Source organism: Falco biarmicus, chromosome 3, assembly GCF_023638135.1.
Source record: "Falco biarmicus isolate bFalBia1 chromosome 3, bFalBia1.pri, whole genome shotgun sequence".
Taxonomy (NCBI): domain Eukaryota; kingdom Metazoa; phylum Chordata; class Aves; order Falconiformes; family Falconidae; genus Falco; species Falco biarmicus.
Window position 1 is genome coordinate 13580040 of NC_079290.1, and position 25590 is coordinate 13605629.

Sequence of the window (25590 nt, forward strand, 5' to 3'; positions counted from 1 at the left end):
CCCATGCATGGAGGTGTTCTAAACCAGGGAGGAGACCATCTTCTTGGGAAACCACAGGCTGGTGAGTGCTGTGGCAGCCAGAACAGGCACAATAGCTCTGAAGACAAGACATGGGCTTGGAGAAACATTTGTCCTTTTCCCAAAATCAGTTCAGAGCCTTATTTTCTGATAAGCCAGGGCAAGCACAGGCATTTGTAGGGGCTTTTTCTGTGCAAAAAATCTGTTTGCACCCCATGTGTGCAATGTGGAGGCAGGCAATATCATTTGCTTATCTGCAGAGGCCTCCTTGATGCAGCCAGGCTGTAGCAATGCCAGTTATCCTTCTGCAAAGAAAGTTAGGCTGGAAGGAGTACAGACAGAGGTGCATCGACTCCTTGAAGCCTGACAGAATTGCTCTGGAGGGCTTTAGTCTTGTCGATGCAAACCTGATTGCAGCTGAAATCATCAGAGTAAGCCTGCTGTGAAGACAGAAGTGTGGGACTGCTGCCTGACCTGGGCTTTGGGGCTGCTAAAACCAGTGCCCGTAATGTCTTCTGCACATCCTCAACCCCCCAGGGTGGAGGATACCACTGCACCCATCTTGGGCAGGGCACTGCTGGCATCAGGGCAAAAATAGAAGAAAAGTCCTTAACCTTCCAGTTTACCTCCTGGTAAGGAGTGTGCTCCCACACCCAGGGTTTATTCAAGGCATAACATTTCAGGAGCTTGCGCTTATCATTTTTAAAGTAGCAAAGGCTGGGATGCTCGGAGAACCTTCCTGGGCTAGATGTGGGCGTGCAGGTAATCCTGCACTTTGGTCTGATTCTGCCTGCACCCAGGGAGCTCCTGGCATACCTCAGGTCTCCTGGGAGGAGAATATGACAAGAAAAAAAAACAACCTCCAGCTGAGCCTGCTGGCAGCAGCAGCAGCATTTTCACACAGTGCAGTGGTGTATGCAGCCTCTGCTCTGGGAGCGAGCAGAGACCCTCCAGGGATGCTCAGTGGTTTCCAGCTGCCTGGTTCATGGCAAGCAGGTATGATGCTCTGCTAGGAGACGATTCTGACTTGCAGCATCAGCAGGACTGCACTTGGGACATCAGCAGAGCAGCAGGAGGGAGGGAAGGGGTCTACATTGGCAGATTGCAGCTCGGGGACCCCTGACCCCCCTGAAGCATCCCTCCTCCCTCCTGCACCATCTCCAAACACCCACTTAGTCCCATCAAGGATCAAAGAAGCTGAAACCATTGGGCAGCGATTGTTTTGGGCTTATTCCCTCTGTTCCAGGTGCCAGGATCAATTTCCACATGCCCCTTTTCGGATGCTCCTCTATCACTCTGGTTATTTTGGCAGACTACCAGGACAGGTGGTTTTGGCAACAAGCCTGTGCCAGGCAAAAATCAACTGAGAGCTGTTTGCAGCCACAGCTGATGGAGCTATTGCTACAGAGATCTTGCCAAAACCAGCCCCCAGTAAGCTCCCAACACCGGTCTGATGCTGAGCCCCCCTCAGAGCCCAGTGAGCCGACAAAATGATAAGTAGGTGTCAGCTTTGCCCATAAAAACCCTGTGTCAGTCCTGCTGGGGATGGTGATTCACAGCAGTTGTGGGGCTGATGTCCCTGAGTCTTTTTCAAAGCATATGTGTTTTGTGCCGCCTGTGCAAATGTGGCATTTATCTTCCCTTGCACTATTTCCAACGATCCCTTCTCATCCCATCATGTACCTGGAGGTGTATTCCAGGCAGAGCCATTGCTTGGTTTCCTACCATCCTTCCTCCTGCTTGGATGCTGCAGTGAGTAGGGGGCTTTGAAGGACCGGCTATGGCTCAGCAGGCAACACCAACCTGTGCCGAGCTGCGCCCAGTTCACATCCAGCCTTACAGAGCCTTGTTTCCCAGGTTGGGCTTAACATCAAGATTTGGAAGGTGCTTTTTCTCCCCAGGAAAATGATCACTTTTGTCTGTCTGTCCCCACTGCCACGGGGAGTGCTGGAGATGCTGGCATGCAGCAGAGATGGAGGCAGGCTGTTAAGGCGTCAGGAGGACCCCTCAACAGAGGAAAGGTATTGTAACCTCAGAAAAGTGTGCTTTTTCACCAAACCATCAAAAACTTTCAGTTGGAAAGGACATTTAAAGACCATCTACTTCAACTCCCCTACAAGGAGCGGGGACATCTTCAACTAGATCAGTTGCTCAGAGCCCCATCCAACCTGACCTTGAATGTTTCCAGTGATGGGGCAGACTCTTGGGTCCTGTTTTGCCCCAGCTGTGGTGGAATATACTCAAATACGCCTTGGGTGCATGCTATGGGAATGGAATGGTGGTCGCTTTTCTTGTAGCGAGATGGATGTTTAGGGTCACTTTTCCACTGCTGAAAGACCAAAGTGGTGAGTGTCAAGCCGTTGGGCGTTAATGCTGATCTCAGCCCACATTTAGACATGACAAGCTGTTTAAAGGTGTTCCTGTGGTGTACTGAGGTGTAAGTGGGATGATCCAGAAGAGCTTTCACGGATGTTCCAGCCCCCTTGCAGCCAGGGTCACTGAGTATTTGGGCAGAGATGATTTTCCACTGCTAGGCCCCCAGATACTTGCAAGTCTCTTTCCTTCACCCTTTCTCCCCAGGTTTTTTCCATGGATAGGGCAGATGAACAAGGGATCAATTTGTTTTCCATGCAGACAGGATGGGCTGAGGCTTCCACATCTCACCAGTGTGACACATCCACTGTGCCCAGCACTGTGTGGGCTTGTGAGCGGGGGTGAACACAGCTGGGGAAAGCAGCAATCCCCCCTTCCCCCCTCCTAACTTCCATTTCGTAACTTGCCTTCGTCTTGAATCAAATGGGTTTCATTTCCCATCAGCAGTAATTATCCCCATCCACACTAGCCTGGCATCCTCTGGCATGTCTGGACTGTCTCCGCCAAGGTTTCTATGCAGACAGAGTTGACAGCTGAGCGAGTCCATCCCGCCGAACACCCGTTGAGATGCAGAGAGAGCAAAAGATTCGGGCTGGAGCCGATGCTGATGCCTGGAGGCAGCGTGGTGGGAGCCAAGCAGGAGATCTCCACAGGGATCTGCGGCAGGATGGGGTGGTGGTTGCACAAACCTGGGGGTGGCCGAGCCGGCTGCACTTGCTTCTCCAAGACAAGCTGAATTTCAGGGGTTCATTAAAAGTCACTCATTGAGATTTCAGCATAAATGAATACCTGCTGGAAGCAGCAGGCGTGGAGCTTGCTGGAGAGCCAGGGGCAGGCTTGCCAGCTATTTAATATTTAAGTAGCAGCATTGTTAGATTCCTGCTAACCCAGCTTCCCCATGGGCAGCAGTGTAATGGAGCATTTGTCCCCTACCCTTTGCCTGCCCCCCCAGTAAGCTATTTTTTCGAGGTTTTTAAGCCAACGCCTTATGAATTGTGCTTGGCAAAGATCAGGCTAACAGAGTCATTGGATTAAAAGGAAGAAATTTGTTAGGATGAGAGTGGTGAAATGCTGGACGAGGTTGCCCAGAGAGGTGGTCGATGCCCCATCCCTAGAAATATTCAAGGTCAGGTTGGGCGGGGCTCCAAGCAACCTGATCTAGTTGAAGATGTCCCTGCTTGTTGGAGAGGGTTTGGACTAGATGACCTTCAAAGGTCCCTTCCCACCCAAACCATCCGATGATTCTATGATTAAGGTGATTTCTGCAATACCTGTCTCTAACCAGTGACTTAGCGCTGCTGCTTTTCGTGCCTGTTAGCTAAATGGAGATGGTGGAAGACCTGACTTGTGCTCTTCTGTGCAGTCACCCCGCTGTTCTGAGAACAAAGCAGCAAAAGGGTTTTGCTGGTGGGACTTTGCAGCCCGGCACAAATCTGAGTGGCGCTTGAATGCAGCACGGCATGCATGAGCATCAGTTATAGGGTGGCATTTGCTGTTGGTCTTGCTGAAGTCGGTGGGATGATCGAAGGTCCATAGTTACACTGGAAAGGCCAGTGGTCTTTTTGTCTCCCGAGACCATCAGCCTGCTTGCACCCCACACAGCGTGCTGTGCCTCTGAACCAGGGACGCAGGGTTTGTATCTTTAAGCAGGGCTTTTCCAGCCTCCACACCAGTTAGGATTGCCCAGGATTAGACTGAAATGGTGATGTGATGGGACTAAAGCAAGCCCCAAGCCAGGTCTGGGGAGCGATCTGTGCCATTCTTCATGTGCTGTATCATGCATGTGGGGCTTTCATGCCATAGCTGGTGGCACATATGAGTCTAGGTCACCAGGAGGGCCTTTGTCTGCAGAAGCATCATCCTGGTGGTGCTACTTGAAGGGGTGCAGGCTTTGAGATCTGCAAACTCAAAGGTCTGCAAGTTTTTAGCCCCCTTGACTGCTCCTTTCTGAAACCACGTAGATCTTTGCTTTTGTGGGTCTAAGTCTGATTGCTGAGAGTCTGTGTGGTTTGACAAGTTTCCACGGTCCTGCAGCAGAAGAGGTATTTTTGCTGAGTTTTGACAGAAGCACTTGCTTCCCCAGAGGGATTTGCTGCCTGTAGTTAAGATTTTTGCCAAATCTGAGCCGGCTGTCCCCAGGTAACCAGCCCCTGGCCTAGCAGGGAAGCAAGACAGGTCTTGAGCTACTGTTGGTTTTGTAGGCTGGGCGGATGTTGCAGCACTCCAACCTGCTCCAGGAGCACCCTCAGCTTCTTGCAGAGGTCCTTCTCTACAACAGGCTCCAGGTTTCAGCAGGAAAATGAACAAGCAAGAGACCAGTTTTATTTATTGGCAAGACCAAGGATTAAATCTTGGTTCTACAAGCTGAGGCTCAACGTGTTGAGTCCAGCCAGGATGGGGAGCTGCTCCTTGGTCTGGCCCTCTTCTGCTTCCTGGGGACACAGACCCTCACTGCAGAAGTAGTCACCTCCCTTACCTGGCCCCAGGCAGGGTGGTGGCATCTTTGACCCTTGACTCCCTTGAGACATCACAGCTTCAGGGAGAGGCACCTTCAGGAAACATAAAATGACATGCAGTGTCACAGCCTGTTGTCTCTGTGCTTCTGATGAAACACACGTCGTGCTCAGTCGATGCCACACTTCCACAGTTAATGCAGCGTAGCCTGCAGCAGCTCCCTGACCACCATCACACTGAGCTTCCATGTTTCCAGGCAGGGTCTTATCTGGGCACCATGTGACCCACCTGCCATACTGTAATACCTTAGAGATGTCTTTTTGTTTTGGAAAGCTTCTTTTAAATGCCTTCCAACCCCCAAAATCTCCCCTTGAAGTTGAAGGGACCCTACCCACCTGCTCTGTTCAACACAGGAGGTGTGGAGACACCTGGTCCATCCAACCATGGCTCCCAGTAGAGACGGAGCAAGCCTCTGCATCTCAAACATCAGTAACCTTGAGACTCAGAACCAAAAGTAGGTCTGCAAAATGTCTGTGGATTATCAAAGATGAAACATATCATCATAATTTGGTATCTCTCAACTTTAGCATCCCTCAGCACCTTTGTCCTCCAGAACAGGTTACCTGGTGGAAGACTGTCACCAGTTCCCTGATTGTCTCCTGCTTGTGGCATGATACTTCCTTCCAAAAGAAGCCAGACCTCCAGTTCTAGGGTCATAGGTCAGCTAGCCACATCTTTTTTTTAGTCTTGGAAGTCTATGTACTGTGACTTCATGGCATCCTTTTTGTTCAGAACTTGAAAAAATCACCCCGAAAATAACAAGTGGGACCTTAGCAGTGGCAGCAGAGGTGTGAGTTTTCATCTCCTGTAAGGTACAGAAGAGCAGAGAGGACGTCCCAGATGTTAACATTGCTGTGTTCATCCTGACCTTGAAGCTCGCAGCTGTTAGTGTTGCAGATGGATGCAATCCTTGCCATCAATCTCATTTGCAGCTTCACTGGTAAGAGTTGATTGTGACAGTAAGGGAGCCAAGTCTGACTCATCAGTACTTGAATGAGGAGCAATGCCACCCACAGTGTGCCCGCAGCGATTTTACTCCTGATCTGGATCAACTGGTGGAATGGATTTGAAGCTCTCCAGTTGATCTCAATCTTACTGCTTTGCCTGGCATTTTTGGGCCATGCATGGATTGTATGTCAGCAAGACTGGAGGGTTTAATCAATTTATCTCAAGAAGAGGAGGTGGCAGCCTAAGGAAACTTTCTTTAAGATGATGAGGTGTTCATATATGTCAAGTTAGCATATGTATTTGAGAGCAAACCATGTTAAGCTGTTCTGCCCCACCAGCCTCATGGGCTGTTCGTGCTCCTGGGCATGTAGGACAAGAGTTGTACTGTACTGTGTGCTGCACAAAATAACAAACTGGGAGCAGAACATCCCTCCTTAGATATTTCATCCAAGTTTTGAAGCCAGATGTGAATAACCTCCATTCACCTATGAGCTCACACATCCCTCACCGCATGCATCCAGCTGGCATGGGCCAGAATATTAAAAACTGCATAACTCTGTGGTCGCTTCAACAGCCTTTGCTGTATTTGGAAGAGCCTTTGCACCCACTGATTGGAAAGCATCTGAAATTCCAGCAGCTGTGCGTTGGCCGAGGAGCAGCGAACGTCGTTACTGGGAATTTACGGTCAGCTCGTTTTCTGGTAATTGGCTGGCCAGATGCTTGCGGTGCTGCTGTGTGCTCCTTAAATCCTCTCTGTCAGGTGAGCATGAGAAGAGACGGAGATTTTGGGAGCCAGCGCCCAGAGGAGGCTTCATCCCCACTTTGCTCCCGGATTCCCATTGCCTTTAGCAAGGAAGGTTTGCCCTGAGACACAAGGAGACATGCTAGGTGTCCTTACTTACAAATGTTTTGAAAAACATGAGGCCAGAAGGAACAGCTGATGACCAGGTGAATTTTATTATTATTTTTTTTTTAGAAGGGAGGGGAAGAGCTGAGGTGCACAGTGGGTAGAAAACTAATAGAATTTGTTGCACTGGGAAGCTGTGGAGGCTGACCTTGCTGCACGTTCAGGAAGGGGTTAAAAAAATTCAAGACAACCGGTCCATAAACATCGCTGAAGTGGGTACCTTGGAAGACAGCTCCCTGCTGTCACCCCTAACACAGGGACTGGGTGCTGTGAGGCATGAGGGCATGGACCACAGGCAGCAACCAGGGTCATGAGCTGTCCATAAACAGCATCTCTTGCTGCCATGGTTTGAAGCAGAGTATGGGCTGGAGACACCATTGCTCTGACCCAGGAGGACATTTCTTACCTTGCAGATCTTTACAAAAGGTCCATGAAGTAGGGCAAATGGACAGATTTTGTATAGGGAAGCTACGGTGATCCTGAAGTCTTTGGTTCCTGGGGAAACCTGGGGAAAAAGGGAGTCTTCTTTCAGCTCCAACAGCACCAGGTATTTGCCTGGATGACATAGTCCTTGAAGGTTCTCCAGGCCATGGTTGGGCAGGGATGCTACCGCCAGAAGAGCAACCTGTTTGCCATGAGGGTCTTTCCTTTGCTCATCTTTGATCACAAGAACTTGCCTGAAGAAGACTTCCCTTGAGGTCTTTCCCTTACATCCATTGCCTTTCTCTAAAGTAAACATTAGATATGGCCTCTTTCAGCAGCAGGGCTATTCATTAGGAAGCTTCCTGAGCATTAATTCCCTTCCATCCAGGGCTTTGCCCACTGGGGAGAAGATCCTGGAGCCACAGATCTGGGTACAGCACCAGGCATCAGAGCTGATGCCTTTCTCTTGAGAAGACACTGAGTTGTGGAGGAGGAGGAGCACTCATTCACGTGCACTCAAAGGGAAAAAGGGATTAAGCAATTCAACACAGTCATAATTCCAGGGCTCAGAAGTCTCATTAAAATTAGCTTTGACAGAAGCTTAATTTTATAGCCTCTTGCTTGAATAAAATTTTTGAGGTCTATCCTATTAGGAAGATTTGTTTCTTTTCCTTTTTTCTTCTTCTGAAACCAACATGTGATCTGAATTCTATTAACAGGAGCATCTTAATGTGTGCATAGGGGGGTGTTAACACTCTTTCCTGCTCAAAATGAAGTTATTTCTCCAGATGTTTGTTGTCATGTTTCAATGCAGAGCAAATGTCTAATAATTTGCTCAGTGCCTGGTGTTTTCTGAACAAGCCTGATTATTTGCACAACCCCACAGTGAAGGGCTGTTGAGGCAAAAAAAACCCAAACCCTTTCCTGTGCTCATTGAGCAAATACTGGACAATACTGGAAAGGGTGTCCTTAGATAAAGACAAACACCTGGTTGCATGCCTTATTGGGAGGTGTTGGAGAGTCTCAGTGTAGTTACTAGGCTGCTGGGCAAGCGTGAAACCAAAAGGAAAGTGGAGCAAGAGTGGGTTTGTTCTTACAGGAGAGGCTTTAAGTTGGTGGTGGTCCAAAAAGCAGCAGTGAATGCTGTCCTGCCCCTCCAGATGCTTTTTTCCACGTTTCTCCAATGAGTGCACTCAGGTAAGGTGTCTCCTGGAATAGGTTGGTAGCTATTGGTGCCATGACTTTCTCCATCTCATGGGAGTGAGGGCTCTGTGGGCTCAGATTTAACTGACTGCAAGGCGGTAGATAAAAATGTGCCGAAAAGGCCTTTTCTGGGGCTTACCGCCTCTGCCCGTGTTGGCTCTGACCATCTGAGACAAGCAAGGAGCAAGAGCGATGCTCAAGGCATGAGGAAGGGCTGCACTTGGAAAGGACCATGGGTGGGACAAAGCTATGAAATGTTCAGGGTCCATCCAGGCACGTCTCCAGCCGTTCTTCACAAAAAAAGTGTCGTTTAAGGGAGAATGTGGTGTCTGCAGGGTTTGAAATGAAGCTGGAGACAACAGCCATGGAGGGCTTGGTCCTCATCTGCTAAACAACTGGTAAATGACTCAAAGCTTGATGCAAGAAGGTGGGAGTAGGTCCTGAGGGCAGAGCCCAGACTGGTGGGGACCCAGAGCCCATGTCTATGGCCGCATCTTCATTAATCCTAAAGTGAAGGAGACTTTAATAAGGGCATGCAGGCGTTGCAGTCACTGTTGGTAACTCCTTGTTCACTATTACTGTATTGCAGTTCATCGCCATCTGGAGTGTTTGAGAAAGAATATGACATTTATCGGGATTACAGTGCGGAAGGTCAACTCCTCCACTACAGGTAGCTGAAATTTCCCTCCAGTATCGGGGTTGGGGTCTACATCGTGGCCTTGGCAGCGAGGTGGGTGTGTGGGACAGCCTGTGTGCTACCAGCTGACCTGTGGGGATGGCACAGCAGATAACACCAATGTTTTCTTTGTGCTGTCCTGGTCCTCCCCCCCATCTCCTTCCCTTCATGTGTTACAATTTTTAGCTTTAATACTGCCCTTAAATGAACCCTAAGATGTATTTTGATGGTTCTTTGGAGCAGGGACCATCCATCCTCTTTATGCCATGGTCCTCATTGGAGTGACTCCTACCCATCACCAGAAACCGGAGCAGGACGGGAGGAGCACCAGGACTGTCTGGTGATGGGGTCACACCTCAGGGTGAGCTCCTGGTTTGTGGGGTTTCATTAGGCTCCACCGTCAGGACAGGACTCACCTGGTTCTGCTGATGCACCCCAGTGCGTCCCATCATGGCAGGGTGATGGCTTGAACGTCTCTCCACACTAGAACTGGTTTCTAGGGTCTTTCCTAGGATTTTTGCATCAACTGTAAATAGGTTTGTGTGGGTATGGGTTTAATCTGTCAACACAGTGAGCCTGACTGATTCAGTGCGCTGCCTCCATAGGGCCCTGGAGGTGGGAAAGCCTCCAGAGAAATGAGCCATCTCTTGCATCCTGTGGGTCCAGCTGCTTTCAGAGTCCATTTGTAAGTCAGAGGGGAGCTTTCTCTTGCCCAGATCAGGATTTCAGGTGCTAAACCAAATACCACCTCCATCTTTCATGGATTTATGTTGCTAGAAATTAATACGATGTCATACTTGTCTTCATTACAGCTCAAAATGCCCCTCTTAGAGTTTGCACGAGTGATTCAGGTGTACAAACACTGTGACTTCTCACCAGTACCGATATGGACTAATGCCTTGGATGTGGGCAAAGTATCACCAGAACTGATATAGATAAGTCTGTGTCTATGTCTGAGTAGATGAGCAGAGATAAGGGAACGATCATTTGCTGGGCTCCTGGAGCCTGGGCCAGCACCTGCATCGCTGCTTGCAAAACAAGCTTTTTTCCTTCAGAACCCAAAGTGCTGTGAGCAGGGATGGGTTGGTGGGGGCTGAAAAATTGCTATTGATACAGCCCAGATGGCTCCTTGGCCACCCTTTGTCAGCGGCCAAAGGAGGCATCTTGGCTGACCCACCTCCTCCTGCCCCAGAGCTTTTGAGAGATGTCCCCCTTGGTCACCACCAGCCAGGATGGGGATGGTGGTGAGGGTCTTCAAACTCTGGGACCTCCCCAAAGACCCAGACAGACCCATCTTGCCCTGATCCCATCCAAGCCTGCACAGGTAGGGTTGTGTGGTACCTGCTGGCATCATCTAGATCAAATCAGGTGGGAGCAGGGAGGATAAACACCTGCACTGGATGCTTTTACTGATACAGGCCTGCACATCAGTGGTGGCCTGAAGCCTTTCTCTGTAATACAACATTCATCCCAATTCCTGCCTTTAACACAGCAGGTCTATAGACTATAGTCAGATTTTGGGGGGTTTTGGGGTTGATATCTGCCTGGTTGCTCTGAGCTTTGACAGATAACCCCAGTTTCTGGGTTTTTCTGGAGATGCAGGTGAGCTGAAGCACCTCTAGCTCTTGCTTTGCTTCCCATGCTGGCAGCGGGGACAGGGAGGGCACAATGCTCTATGCTTCCCTGGCATGATGGCCTGTGTTCCCTTCCCTGCTGCTCAGTGATGGCACAGGCTGGCAAGCTGGTCCACAGTGGCATGGTTAGCAGTTAGTCTCCATCCCTGTTCAAGACACGTGCGAGTGGAAAATCACCCAACAGCACTGGCCGTGTGCCATCCTGCCTGCCCTGTAATTCACTGCTTCTGCAGTGACCTCCCAGGAGCATCAGAATTAATTGCCATTTAAGCAAGAGGGGGAAAACCAAGCTTTCTAGGAGAGGAAACAAATAGAGTAATGGTGTCTGGTGTTCATTCTCACCTGCAGAATGCTCTCCTTCAGCATGGGGTGAGCTCAGAGAGACCTGCCCAAGGACAGCTTTACTCCAAAGCGTCCCTTCCGTACATGTGGGGATGCAATTCCCTGTCTGCAGGCACAAGTGAGGAAGAGTGGAACACAGCATGATTTGGCAGGCCTGGATCTGCTGTTTGGTTTGGAAGTGGGGTTTGCAGGTGCCTCCTCTGCTCTGCTGTTAGGCATCACGCATGCTTCAGTTGGAGCTGGCAGTGGGAGCTGAGCCTGCATTCAGCTGCAGCCAGGCGAGATGGACTGGTGATGGGGACATGGAGCAGTGACAGGCACACCACGCTCTATCCTGAGTTTTTTCTGCAAACAGGGTTAGTGATTCGGCACTGATGGGTTCTGACCTGCCGCCAGCTGGGTGGCAGTGCCGGATACAGGCTGCAGTTGGAGACAAGGGACAATGCGGGTTTTGGGGACAAGGTCCCCACCCACCAGCTGGCTGATGCCCGTGGTTGCCCAAGCAATTAAAAGATTCAATTTCACTGCGGTTAGCACACATGACCTGTTTGCATCAGCATGTGCTTTGCTACAGGAGATGCCTCCATCTTCCCAACCCCAACTTTACTGCTTATAAAAACCCACAGACAGCCCTTGCTGCCCTCCCCCCAGTCACTTCCAGCCAGGAAGCTAATTAGCAGCTTTGCTTAATTAGTTGAGGGTGGACTTCCTTCTGGAAGAAAAGTCTCAAGTGCCCTCTGTCTGGGTGCTGCCAAGCGAGATGGAGAGAGGAGCCTGAGCTGACACAGCCCTGGGTGAGACTTTTTTTAACCGTGTGAGTGCCACATGCATGCTGCTCTGGCACTCGTAAAAGCTGAAATCAAAGCTTGCCAGTCCTACCTCGTGATGGCAGGGATGTTTTCTTATTAATGGGGTTAATTTTAAGGAGAAGGGTGTGTGGACATTCTGAAATTCACCCTGCATAAAGGCATCATGGTTTCAGCTTCTCCAAAACATAGCTGGCAGCCCTTCCTTGGATGGATCAAGTCTGGGCAGATCCCATAGGGTGGAAAGGCTGTGGCTGGAGGCAGCAAACAAGGCACAGGGGAGGCCACCTGGAAGCCCAACATTGGCATCTACCTCTGAATGGGTCAGAGAGACGCATGCATGGTCCCTCGTGGGAATGGGAGGACCCTTGAGGTACTTCTGCCTGAAGTGTCCAAGACCTGGATGGGGGGACCACAGTCCAGACACCTCGTTCTGATGCTCAGCAACAGGTTTTCAGGAAAAGCTGGCTCTCCAGCACCCTTGGCCAGGTTGCAAAGGGATGGGGGAATCTCAGTTCTTCCCACGGGCTCATGCCAGCACTGAGGTGGTGATTGTGAAATGGGCTGGCACCCAACCAGAGCTTTAAAGACGCCATCATGGAGTGGGCTGAGCCCTCAAAATGCTTCCACCAGTGCAGTGCTGCCCCAGCTCCTCCAAATCAAGCCCTGAAATTGAGATGCTTCCAAATGCCATTCATTAAATCATCCTGGGGACTTCACAGTTGGGTGGGAGATCAGGTCTGCAGGCCAACAGCCTTCTCAGATCTTTCCAACACTCTCCTCCTCACCAAGTCTTGCATTAGTCCCTCAGATTTTTCTCAAAGCCATTGGAAGGGCATGTTGTCTCCTTTGATAGCCAAGATAAGAGATGGTCAGACAGCATACTTGGGAGAGGGACAGAGGGTTGAGTTACACAACACATCTGTAGGTCTGTGGTGGCTGAGGAAGCTTGGTGAGATCTAGGCTGTGGCTTGCTGCATTCTGGGTGTGTGTCATTCATTTCCGTCACCTTCTCCCCTTTGGCTGGGAAGGGAGAAGCTGGAGGACTTACAGATGTTTGGACAAAGTGTGGGAGCAAGGTGGCTTGTGAGGGGACAGCTGTCCTCACATGAAGGCTGGGTACAGGCAGATGGAGAAGCAGAGGGTTGGCTGATGGAGGAGAGGTTCTGTGGGGTTCAGCTGGGAGACCGTCCTCATCCATGGCATCATCATTCCCAAGTACAGCTGAGGTTCAGCTGCCTGGGTCACCCCACAAGCTGCAGCAGCATCCTCAGGAGCAGGCAAGGGTTTTTTCCACTTCCTTGACAGCGCTGTCTCAGTGCTCCTGGCCAACAATTGCTATGGGAGATTTTCTAATATAATGAAGATTAGTGGGTGTCATTAAGAGGATGACGTCTTGCTCCATCTGTCTAGAAGGCATTTGTAGGAAAGCCCTTGCAACCAAATCCCATTGAGACAGGCAATTACGGTAACTGTTCTTAACCCTTTCCTCTTTATTCCGTCTGGTTTGTGGTCCCTGGAGCCCAGTTGCTTAACATCCTCATTTTTCCTCCTATGTTCTGTTGAGATGGCTGAACTCTTTGCTAATCCATGCGGTGGTTTTGTCAAGAAGGCTGTTTGTTTGTGGGACAAATCCCAGGTCTCTGTCATTGTCCCATGCTTGTGTTGGCCAGTCAATGGGTGGAGGGTCTAAGGCTGGTCTTCACATCAGAGACCTTCAACTTGCTTCTCTGAATCTGTCTCCTCTCCCAGCACACAGCTGATCTGCTCCTGTGACCCTCTTTGTTCCGTACTGCTGGTAGGGTGAATGTCATGTGCTACATGCAGGTGGTCAGGGCTTTGTGGCCACCAGGAAGACGCTGGAGCTTCCTGATGGAGGGAAACACAGCCTGCTGGACACGGAGCACAGAAGCAAAGCATTAATGTCCCTCTTCTCCCCTTTTGCTCCCTGGGAAACAGGAGGTTCATTACTTAGGAACTTGCAAGAACAGAAGAACCAGAGCCAAAAATGTGCCCCTGTCCCTGCTGTAGGCTCTTCTGCTCTGGGAGAAGGTGAGAAATCTGTTCACTTGAATATGCACACTGTCCAGCTCTTAGGGACACTTCCAGTTTGGCTTGGCTGCTCCGTTTGATCTGTAACTCTTGGGTCAGACATGGAAGTAGAGGTCATCAGTGGACTGTCCTCCAGTAGCGGAGCAGCTGGAATAGCTCCTAGGGCCTGGACCTGCTGCTTCTTTGTGAGCCCCTGCCTGTCCACCCCTGCTTTCTGCTCCCAGCAGCAGTGATGGCAACCTGCATGCTTCAAAGCCACGCTGAAACCCTTGTTCTGTGCTTCAGAGCTGAAAAGCTGAGGCCACCCACCCACCACAACTCATGTCTGTGCCCTGTTGTGTCTCCAGCTCTGCCGTCTCACTTGCCCTGGCTTTGTCTCTTTGGTAGAGAGGTAGGATGTCCAACCCGTGAGCAGGGAGAAGTGGATCCTTGTTCTGCTGGGGGCATGTTAGGAGAGCAGGACAGCAACTGCTTCATCTGCATGGGATCCTTGCAATATTCTTGACGTGGTCTTCCTCAATTTGTCTTGGACCTTCCCAGGCAGGAGAGTTTAAAGAGGTCTTTGATCCTCTTGTAGTTTTCAACATCTCATACTCAACAGGAGTCACTTGATAGCTGACTGTCTAGCAAAGCAAATATGGAAGTGAGAAGAGAATCGGGGTTGGCTTCCAAAAGACCTGGCACCATCTCTCTGGTACCTCCACAGTGCTTCATGTGGCACATCAGGCACCTGAGGTTTAGGAGGTGGTTGTGTGTCTGTCTGCTGGCCAACCTTTGTTTTGAGACATGGCTGCAGTTTGCCAACATTTTACAGCTGTCCTCCCCTCTTGGCTCTCACACAGGTTGCGTGCTCCAGATGTTGCTAGATTCATTCACCAGCAATGGGAGCGCTCAGTGTCCAGCACCTGCACTGATCACATTCAGCCCTTCTCTGTCTAGGCAGCAACTAGCTGGTTGTTGGTGCTGTAGTGCCTTCACATGGATGCAGGGAACAGATAGAATTTTGTACTGTTGGCAAGAAGGTATGTGAAGCCAGGTAGCAAATTCGAGAAGAAACTTGTAGGAGCTTGGAAGAAACCTGGGACAGAGGTGAGGAGCCCACCACACCAGACTCTGAACACGGCTCCTGCCAGCTGACCATGCACTGGATATTTGAGCACAAATACAGCCATGACACTGGGGAGAAGAAGGTCTCCAGTCCCTTCTGGTTGCAACCTCTAAATTCATCAGAGCTTCCTGAGGATGCCCATACCCTGGACCCATCCTGGGGATGGGACCTCATCATCTCTGGGCTGAAGCTCCCTTTGCCCCGGTGTCAGTTTTAGCCAGGGCAACTGCGAGGCCACATTCCTCTTCCAACAGTGACAAAGATGCATGGCTTAAGCATGCCCACAGAGACTTGCCAGCCAAGGAGACACCTGCCCAGCAGAAGTGGCATGGTGGCCATTCCAGCTGTCCCGCGTGGGGACACGTGCTACTGCCAGCTGCTCAATTTATCCGCCATCTCATTCTGCTCAGGCTTCATCGTTTATGACTGTGAGTTAAGACCACAGTGTAAGGCTTCTCTGTAAATAAATACGCCCGTTCCTGATATTTAAAGATATATCTGTTGCCTGGTTTCTTTAGAAGTAATGAAGGAGGTGCAGACCTAACACTGGTGTTCCTTGGAGAGCCATGAGATTAAAATCCCATATTTTGGAAGAAAACTGAAGAGCGGTTTGGCAGGTTCATCGCTGTTCTTGGGCATACTGCTGTGGTATAACCTTCTGGGCTGGGACCTCTGCCCCAACTCCAAGTCTTCATGGGACAGAATGGAGCCAAACCCAGTCTCTTCTCCCCATGCAGCTAAAGCTGGAAGTCCCTCTGTCTGATGGCTTCATTTTTGAGGAGCTGGAGCATCCTTCTTGAATGTAACTCGGAGCCCAGACCATGGAGCTGGGAGCTCCTCCACACTTTTTGCTACAGCCTGGCACTTTCTCCATGCTCAGCCAAACATTGATCTGTAGTCTTGCTTTGAAAAGTCAACCACCGTCCTTGTCCTCAGCATGAGCTGGATAACTTATATCAAATATGCACCTGTAGTGCCCAGATGATGGACCTGTATTGGCCTTCTAAGCCAAAAGCAATCCTTCCTGCTGAAGGGCTTCTAGCAAACAGATGAGCCTCAGGTCCCAGGACCTGTTCTTCAAAGCCACAGTGCTGCTGATGGCAGTATCTGGTTGTTTCCACACAAACCAGGGCAGCAGGTCTAGCTTGGCTCCATGGCCAAAAACTTCTCTGAGAGGAGAAGCTACTTAATCAACCTTGCCGCAGCCATGGTAGCAATCAGAAGCTTCAGAGTCTCCTGGGATGGGTGGAGGTGAGCCTATGGGAGAAGGTGCACATCACCCCAATGCCCAGAGTCCGGGCTTGGAAACTGGTCTTGTAGTAGTCCTTGGTATGTGGCAGGTCATATCCCAGAGCCTGATCAAAGATGCAGGAGAGGTCTACTGGTGAGGCAAGAGCTGAAGAGCTGAAGGCACCAGGCTGCAGACTAAGCCCGGGGGTGTTTGTAGCAGGGATGAATGATTCAGGTTGGAAATACCAGGAGGATGAAGGGCTTCAGCTTAGCAAACGGGGAGGGCTGCGCCCCAGGGCATGTGAAATCTGCTCAGGATAGGCAAGAGCTACAAAATCACCATTGTAGGAACTTGTTGTCATGCTTACGGAGACAAAGAAGGCAGATCCCCTATTGATCTGCTATTTAAGGAAATGTCACTTTTTGTGTCTGTATTTTGCAGCTAATTCCTCTTAATGATAAAGGCTTCTCTGTGCTCCCTTCCCCATGTTCCCTCCTCCCTCTCAAAGAAAGCAAAAATCTCATCTTGTTCCAGTGACATTTGGGTTTCAGAAAACAGGCTATTTTGGGTGATTGGTTTAATCATACATCTGAGATGGGGAGAGCAGCCTGACTGCCTCCTGGGGATCTGGCGTTCGGCTTCCTGCAGGCAGCCATGCCCTCCGCGCGTGGTGCCTTGCATGCTGTGCCTGCCTCGGCTGCCAGGACAGGTTGTGGGTCTGCCAGCCTGGCGGACTCTGTTCTTGTGCTTCCTCCTGGTCAGTTCCTAACGAGACTGATCCTGAGAGGCTCACTGGAGACCACCCTGGCCACCATGGCTTGTCCCCTTGTAGCATGAGAGCTTGCTGATCACAAACCAAGATGACAAAGTGAGTGCTGTGGCCACGTATGGCAGGTAACCAAAGCTAGCACAGACCTTCAGCAAGGTCAGCTTGGCCTTCAGCAATGAGCTACCAGCCCACAGCTCACCAAGGACAGCCGTCCAAGATCGTTTCAGCGTTTGCTGATTAGCTTCAGCCCACAGAAACCCTTTGCTGTGGATTCATAGCCTCCAACTTAGGGTGTGGAGGGTGAGCTGCAGACCTGTCCACCACACCGTGCTCCACTCAATGTGATGTTTAGAAACCACTGCCAGAAAACAGGGCGTATCATCACCTCAGCAGTGCCTCAGAGCCCTGCTTTCCCCCTCACTGCTTCAAAAAGAGCGGCTAAAAAATTCTGCGCTGTTGAATGGGATGGAGGAGACAGGAAGGCTCATTATCTCCCTCTTGTCTTGATTCAGCTTCCGCTATTGCTAATTAGAGCGGATGCCATGGGAGCAGCTTTTCCGAGAGAGGAGTTAGCAATGCTCGGGCAGCAAACGTGGGAGATATTTCATGTAGAAATCTGGTGTTGCGGGCCTGAAGCTGAAAGCGATCTGATAGCATGGTCCAGAGACAAGGGATCAGACAATCCCTGAATGTTGTAGCCTTCTCCTTCCATTCAAAAACATACAAATTTAAAAAAAAAAAAAAAGGTAATTTAACAGGGTGGCTTTTCCTTGCCTTGGTCACAGATATCAATCCTTTGGTAATATTTTACTTGGAGAATGGAATCATCATGTGCAGAGGAGCCTTGTGAGACACCTTTGGCACCCTTCAAACCAAGCTTTGCAGTCAACGGAGACAGGCTGAAGGTTGGACTTCAGCCTTCCCATCACTCTGAATTTCCCCCAACAACACTGAGCCTGATACTCAGCTTTCAGGACATGCCATGATTCATGTTGTAGCTGTGAAATGGTCCTCATGATCTCGCCACTGGGATTTAGCAGGAGACAGCTGTGATGTCATCCCATTTGTGGTAATGCTGCACCTTCTCTGTGGTTCCTCCACAGATGGGTGATCCTGCCTAGAGCAAAGACCTAGTCCTGGATCATCCTGGGAAGAGGTTGCAGGTCATGGAGCTGGTCTCCTGCCACACGGCTCCATCTGGAGCTGTCAGCTCCCCATCATCCCACCGCAAGCAGTGAGCAACGTCTGGTGTCCGTGAATACAGGCAGCAAGATCAGTTCATCTCCTCCTCATCCCGACAAGTGTAAAACTTGTTCAGATTGCAGTTCCTCTTGGTTCTCCGCATCAGAGAGACACATCAGCCCATCCCAACCAAAGCTAAAGCAGGACAAGAGAGGGAGACCCACAGGCAGCAGTAAGCAAATGCAAGGAAGCTTGAAGGATGAGAAACACACAACAAAACACAAGCTCGAGGGTCCTCCCTGCTGTGCCAGGCTGGTTTTACACTGGCTTTGGGTACCAAGTGCAGCCTAACTGGGAGAGTTCAACCTGAGCCGTGGCTCAGCTCTGTCCTGCCCCATCCAGACCATTGCTAGGACACGGTCCAGTATGAATTTGACCACATAAACTGGTTTAGCATCACTGAGGTTAGTGCAGGGTTTGGGAAGCTTGAGCCTGGCACTCACACTTCTCTCCAGATAACAATTTTATTCCCTTGATCACACTTGTTTCTGTATGAATTGATTTTGACCATACCTGCAGGTTTCTTAGAAAATTAAGTCCAAGGAGGTTGTGAGATTTCCAGGTGTGTAGATAAACATGGGAAGAGAGATTGCAAGTGTAGAAGAAGGATTGGAGAGACCATGGTGTGGTGGTGGACATGCCTTCAGTGACCCCTAATCTCAAAAGCTGTAAGCAGTGAGCACTTGAGCAGGAATTTAAAATTTCAGGTTCAGTGTAAGCTCTGAGATATTTATATATACTGTAAGCATGTAATTCTGTACATGCAAATTTTGGGGAACAGCAATACTTGCAGATGAAAAGCAATGAAGTCTTAGGGATGGGGGATTATAGACTGTATTCCTATCCTCTATTTTAGTTATAAATTAGTAAAACATTGAGTTTTCCGGTGGCTTTTGTATAGCTGCAGACACCGGATCGCTGTCCTAAGGACAATTTCCTAGCTGTAAAATTTCAGAGGGAACATCAAAAGCTTTGATCTGAAGCCCAGGCATATTCTAGGCTTGCTGCGGAGAGCAGGCAGGCTCCTCCCAGCTGCCCACCTTTGCCTGCATTTACAGGAAGATATTTGTGTTGCCGGAGCAGCATCGGGCAGAGTGCCAGGTACAGGGAGGTTTTCTGCCGACGGCTCATTGCTGACCCCAGGCTTCCCAGCGGGACACGCTTGGCACGGCGGCCGCCCATCCCCGGCTGTGCTGGTGGTACCCAGCTGGGAGGAAAGTGGGCTGGGCTGCATCCCTCCACCCCACCCGGGGGGGTTGCGGTTGGTCCAGTTTAGCATCTAACGGGAGATCTTAAAGGCATTAAACCGGGAGGGTGGTGAAAAGCTGTGGGAAGGAGATGCGCCCAGCTCCCGTGGCCAGGGGAGGAAGGTGAGGAGGAGCGGGGGTACCGGGACAGTGGGAACAGCCTGGGGACAGCACAAGGACCTGGTTGTGTTGTGGGGTGGTGGCTGGGTGCCCAGGGATCCTGTGCTTTTCCAGTGGCTGTGAGTCCAAATGCCTTCACAGGACATCGGAAACCAATATATTTGAATTAATCATTCAAATTAAGGGCTTCCCCAAGAGGGGAAAACCCATTTAATTCTAGTACTAAATTATGTCCTTCATCTGCAAAGTCTAAATAATGCCAGCAGTAAAAAACTTGTCTTGAAAAAATGAATATTCTTGCTTTTAAATCTTCTTTGGAGAAGCGTTGCCATATCATTCACTTAAAAGCCAGAATGATGCTGTTAAAATAATTGTACTTAAGCCCAGCTGTGACCTGTGATTTATTTGCTGGTCCTGCATTGAGTTAATGCAGCTGCCGATCAACTACATTAAAGGCATTGTGGTAGAAATCAGTAACATAAAAAAATAAATTTTGTTTGTTGTGAGGTTTTTTTAAGGTAAATAGAGCTGTGGATGGTATTAATTATTGCTGGCATCAAAATAATCATATTTAAGTGTCGGGGAAGGTGTCTACCTGCCTGCAGCAGAGACAGTGCAGAGTGATGTTTGCTTGCATCTCCAGCAAAAGCAACTGGAAGCAAAGCAATTCCTGGGCGAGGGAGCCAGGCAGTGTGAAAGCAGCGTGCACACTGTTCACAGAGCATGCACAGAGCGCGTGGAGCCCAGCAGTCTGGCACCGGAGATTTCTCCTCTCACCTCTGTCACTGACTTTCCAAAAGCTGGAATAAGATCAGGGAGAGGGTGCTTAAGCAGGCAGAGATTCAAGAGCCTAAGTTGCTTGAGTGCTTTGGAAAAACCCTCCCCTAAATCAATTAAATGTTTCAGTCCACAGAAATTTCGCAAATTTGCAAGGAAATTGATCTTGCTGATAGAAGATTAGAAGGATTTGGGAAGTAGTTTGTCATGGAAAAGTACGCAGAGTCGTAAGTAAAATCTTGCCTTCTCCACAAGGAGAAAATAGTAAAGGGAACCCAGTGCCAAGCCAGAGATAACAGAAATACTTTGAATTTCTGGAGGACCTCCTGTGCCAGGAGTGGCCAGCCTCAGCGGGGCTCTCCCTCTTCTAGCAGCATTGCTTTTCATTTATTGGAGTAACTGAGTGGCTCATGGGCACGGTGGCTGCAGCAATTTAACTGCAAAAAGGCCTTTCACAATATTCCTTTTGCAGGCAGAAAATTCAATTTAGTCTGTAGCAATGATTTCTAGTGTTATGCAATAATCCAGGGCAGTACAACAGAGCTTTCAGGTTTATTGGTTGCTGTTCCTTAATATTTTGATTGAAAGCTCTGCCTTGGCTAGATGATTTGACAGTCAGGGCTGCTTTGCAGGGATTTTTTTTTTTTTCATATCCGCTGTTGCCAGATGCAGGCTGCTGTCTGAAATATTAATGCAAGCTGCAGATCCAGGAATTAAAGAGGTTCTTCACCTGGCTTGAGTTAAAACAGCTGGACCTGGGATGGATGCATGTCTGTATGGGGATGGTGGAAGACCTGAAGCATGGGTCTCTGCAGAGCATCACTTGGTGCTCATCTCTTACTGCTTTGTGGTACCCTGGTTTTTAGCTTAGAGGTTGGGAGCTGCTGGGGTGGGAAAAGGGCATCAGACCAGGCAGCTCTTCCTTACGGTGCTGCTCTTGATTTTCAGCTCTCCCTCCTCCTCCCTGGTGCTTTTCTGCTGCCAGGTCTGCAGGCAGGGATGCACACCGAAAACCTGCAGGTGACAGTGGCAGGACAAGATGAACGTCCTTGCAAGAAGAGGAGTCGCTGGGAAAGATAACAGCATGGTTGCAAAACCTTCTCCATCTATGCAGATGAAGTGCCTGTGGCTGCGGATCCAGGCTCCGCATGTCGGGGGGGAAAGGTCTGCCATCCCTGCCACACCTCCCTGCCGGCTCCCAGCAAGGCATCGCTGCCCATGAGGCAGGGATAACCCCAGCCATCCTGCCGTTGGCACCTTGCCCCAACCTTTGTGGTGTTGCCGCATCCCGGAGTGTGGCCATGACTCTGTTCTGGCCACCACACTGGTCCTGCTGTGACCCAGACCATAGATGTGTCCTGGGTGGCACTGGGGGAACACCATGTTTCGAGGGGTTGGGGGAAGATGTTCCCTCAGCTTTCCCTGGCTTTGTCTCTTTGCTCAGCACTGGTCTCCCCTCCTTTTAGCTGAAGAGGCAGAGAAACACCAGCAGGTTGGTCTCCCATAGCTTTGGAGATGTCTTGCTCTTCTGCAAATAACTTGCAGGAGAACAGCTGCCCATCCCCATCATCCTCTGGCCTTTGTGGTCCCACCAGTGTCACCTTGGTGCATCTGAGGGGCTTTGGGGACATCTTCAGTGTGTCTTTCTAACTGTAGCAATGCTGGAGGAGCAGGAGGAGATGGGGCTTAATGACACCAAGGTGACACACTGACGGCAGCTTGTGCCACTCCAGCAGCATGGCTTTGCCAAGTGTTGTCAGGGCCGTGTGATGCAGAGGCTTTCCAAGAGTGCTGATATTTTTAGGGCAATGGCTATTAATCACTCCTTGGCAGCTGATTGGCCTTACAGCCTTCAATGACTCCTTCTGCGGTGCTGGGACTTCATACTTAAAAACAAGCAAGAGCCTCAACCTCATCTCCAGAAACAAAACATGCATGGGCATGGCTGGATTTTGAATTACTTGTCTGTGTGTAATAGAAAAATGTGGGGAAAGGAGTATCAGAAAAGAGAGATGTAATGAGGGCTTGGGCTGTCAAGCGGCCCTGGAGCAGACAGCAAAGATCTTGGCTCCCAGTTGTTCGCCCATGAGTTTTGGGGGACCCCAGGGAGGCACCTGGAGCCTCCCCTTCCTCTGTGATGTGCTGTAAATCACTAATGAGCCAGTATGGTCCCATCCCAGGTTAGAGGATTAATGGGGGAAGCCTGTTTCTGAGCAGTAGAGGGAGGTGGGTGCTGATGCTCATGGTTTGTGGTCGTGCTTGAGACCAGAAACAATTTCTTTACCTACTGCAGAGAAGGAACCAGCTCCCAGGACAACAATTTGCTTGGTCCCGTCCCACCACAAGTTCCATAACATTGCTTATCCTTCCCTCATGTGTGGAGTTTTGCCATTAAAAGCAATTGGAGGATGCAAGGAGATGCCAAGAGGAGCTGTGAGATTTGGTCTAGGATTGCAAAGAGCTCAGAGATGTCTGTGGGGAGTGTTCTTTGCTGTCAGGCGATGAGTCCAGCACAGACATGGGTTAGTTATGTGTCATGCAGTGGATGATGGTGCAAGATCCAGCCTGTGGGATGCAGGAAACCTGATGATAATTTCCACTGTACCAGGTATGCTGCTTTGATGGTGCCAAAGCTGGACTGTGCAAGCAGTGGTGGGTACCAACCCCACATTAACAAGCAGAAGATATAGTCCATCACTTGGTGACTCAACAGCTTGTGCCATGGGTCATGAAATTGCTTGCAGATGATTAAGAAACCCGAAGGCAGCTGGTGCTCACAGCAGGACCCCTGGCGTGAGCAGCTCCGAGTGGGACATGCTGCCTGGCTCTGCTGGCAATCCTCGCTGACTCTTCTGCTTTCTTGCTTTGAAAGCTTTGAGGTCTGTATATGAAAAGTAGCTTATTCAGAAAGATTAATGACCTTCAGCTGTGGAGAGGAGGAGGAGCAGAAGACATAGAGAGTGACTGAGGGCTCACAGACCCCTATTAGGGGAGGAGAGCCCCACAGGAGCTGCACCCTGCAGCAAAGGAGTTGCACGTATGAACCTCAATTAACAAACCGACTCTCAATAGAATTTCCAATTCTACTTCAGTCTCAAAAAAGGCATTTCAGTGATTTTAACCATCAGAAGCACATATGTTCCTGTACTCCCTGCCTACAGCAGCGGAGGGTTTCTTTTTCATTTATTCACCTGAAGAATGATGCCAAGTTTTGCCTTGTTGGTTTTTGTGGAGCTTGGGGTGATTGTAGGAAGAGCCAAGAGCTTCTGCAGACAAGGCACTCTCCTGCAGTCACTCCAGAATGGGGTGCCACCATCCCCTTGGTTTTCTGCCCTTATGTTTACAGGGTCCATTAGATCCTCAGCAGTGAGCAATGGCATCCATGTGCCTAAACCATCAGAGCAGCCACACCACATATCCCAGGGCTGGTGGTCTGCCTTGGCCATGCTGCTCTGGTTCCTCCCAAAAAGCTCCAGCTGATGCCAGGTTGGCCAAGACTCTTGCACAGGGTTCAGCCAGAAAAAGCAGTACGTGCAGGAGCAGAGTAAGAGGTTTCTTTTTGTTTATGTTGGCTGGAAATCAAACTTGTGGGGTTTTAGCTTTGGCCAGTTTGAAGGCTAAAGAGATTGGATCTGATAAAAGCAGAGTCCAGGGACTGAAAGAAGATGCTTGAGATGTTCTGAAACACAGAGCCCACCTGCCAGTTGCATATATGTTTATGTTTAATGGGAAAGCCAGCACTGAAAGCATCAAAAAGCATGTGAGGAACCCATGACTGGTGCCCCACAGCCCTTGTGGGATGAGCAGGAGTGTCCTGGTCTGGCAGCTCCACCACATTGCTCCAGGTCTGATTTCCCTGGCTTCCACGCAGCCTTGGTCCGATCATCCATCCTTACTTCTTCTTCTAGTTTGTTATGCTCAAGATGCAAGTCCCCATCTGTTCTGGTGGCTGCTTAACCGTGGTCCTAACCAGCAGCATGATCTGGAGGGGAGGTGACGAGGATGTGCTGGGTACCGCAGGATGAGTTAAGCAGCCAGTTTCATCCTTGCAAGGGTACCTTGGGCTTCCCAACCTGAAAACTGGACCTTGAACTCACTGATTTGGTGGCAGAAACAAGACAATGTCCATGGAGGTGGCATGCAGCCAGTGGTGGTTGGTGAAGGACATTAAGGGCAGGCCAGTGACCCAGGCTGTAATTACTGCAGTTAGTAACCATGGCAAAAATAAATAGGTGTCCTCTGTGGTCAGATAATTGATGAAGAAAGAGGAGACCTTGATTAACATCCATGCGGCATCATTCTTGGTGGGTTCATAATCCCTTCTCACCTGCTGGCATCACACTGCCTCCGGACTCTGGTGGGAAATCAGCCTGTTAATGACAGAGCAGGAGGGGGATGAAATTTGTCCTTGGTGATCTCCATAGCAGATCTATCTTCTTACCTCACTCATCATTTTACTTTGATGATGCTGGGCAATGCAGCCAGGTGTTCCTTGGTGTTTCTGACACAGCAAGGCTTTCCCTCATGACCCTGCCCTGATAGTTCGTGCTGGCCAGGGCATGCTCCTATGGTTGTGGAGGGAGTTTCAGCGGTCTGAAAGGGCTCAATGAGTGGTTGAGATCCATCAACCAGTGTGGAGGGACCAGGAGGGACACAAACTCATGCAGGTCTTCACCAGCAAGAAGTTGGCAGAAGTCTCAAGTTGACAGGAGCTTGAAAAGCTGCAACAGAAAGGGAAGGAATAAATTGTTCCTCACATGCCCTGGAGCGAAGACAAAGTCATGGGCAAGCAACAAGCAGGGTGCCGGGAGACGGTGGAGCCTCATGCAGGGAGATATATATATATGCTTCCTTGTGGGCATTTTTCTGCAAAACTTGGTAACTGGACTCACTCCACCTTTTTCTGAAGGACAGAAAGGACAAGTGGCTATGAAAAAATAACTGAGAATGAGAGAGGAATGAACTGGGAGAGCAGACGGTGCCTCCGGTATCTTCTGTGCCAGCATGGGAGTCAGTGAGGAACTGATAACACAATGTTCTTCCCTGTGCTTTGGGAGACAGCAGCAAACTCCAGCTCAGAGCCCTCATGCAAGACAGGCAATACTTTTCCTCCTGAGTGTCCACTGTCTGGATAGCATCTCCCAAGGACTTGAAACATGGATTGAGCAGATGAAAAACCGAAAAACCTCTGTTAGTTGGA

The 25590-nt window shown here is 49.9% G+C and overlaps 1 protein-coding gene across 6 annotated transcripts in view; it reads left to right on the plus strand.

The window, feature by feature from the left end:
* The window catches only part of ARHGAP39 (Rho GTPase activating protein 39), a 148165-nt gene that overhangs the window by 102336 nt on the left and 20239 nt on the right, over positions 1 to 25590 (plus strand). For 3 of the 6 annotated variants that reach the window (XM_056331239.1, XM_056331238.1, XM_056331241.1), the window contains exon 3: positions 8976 to 9056. The exons of 1 other annotated variant lie outside the window; for it this stretch is intronic. In XM_056331239.1, coding sequence (XP_056187214.1) covers positions 8976 to 9056 — 81 coding nt within the window. Of the gene's footprint in view, positions 1 to 8289; positions 8381 to 8975; positions 9057 to 19502; positions 19617 to 25590 lie in introns of those variants that run through there. 2 more of the 6 variants (XM_056331243.1, XM_056331244.1) reach the window with 2 other exon arrangements.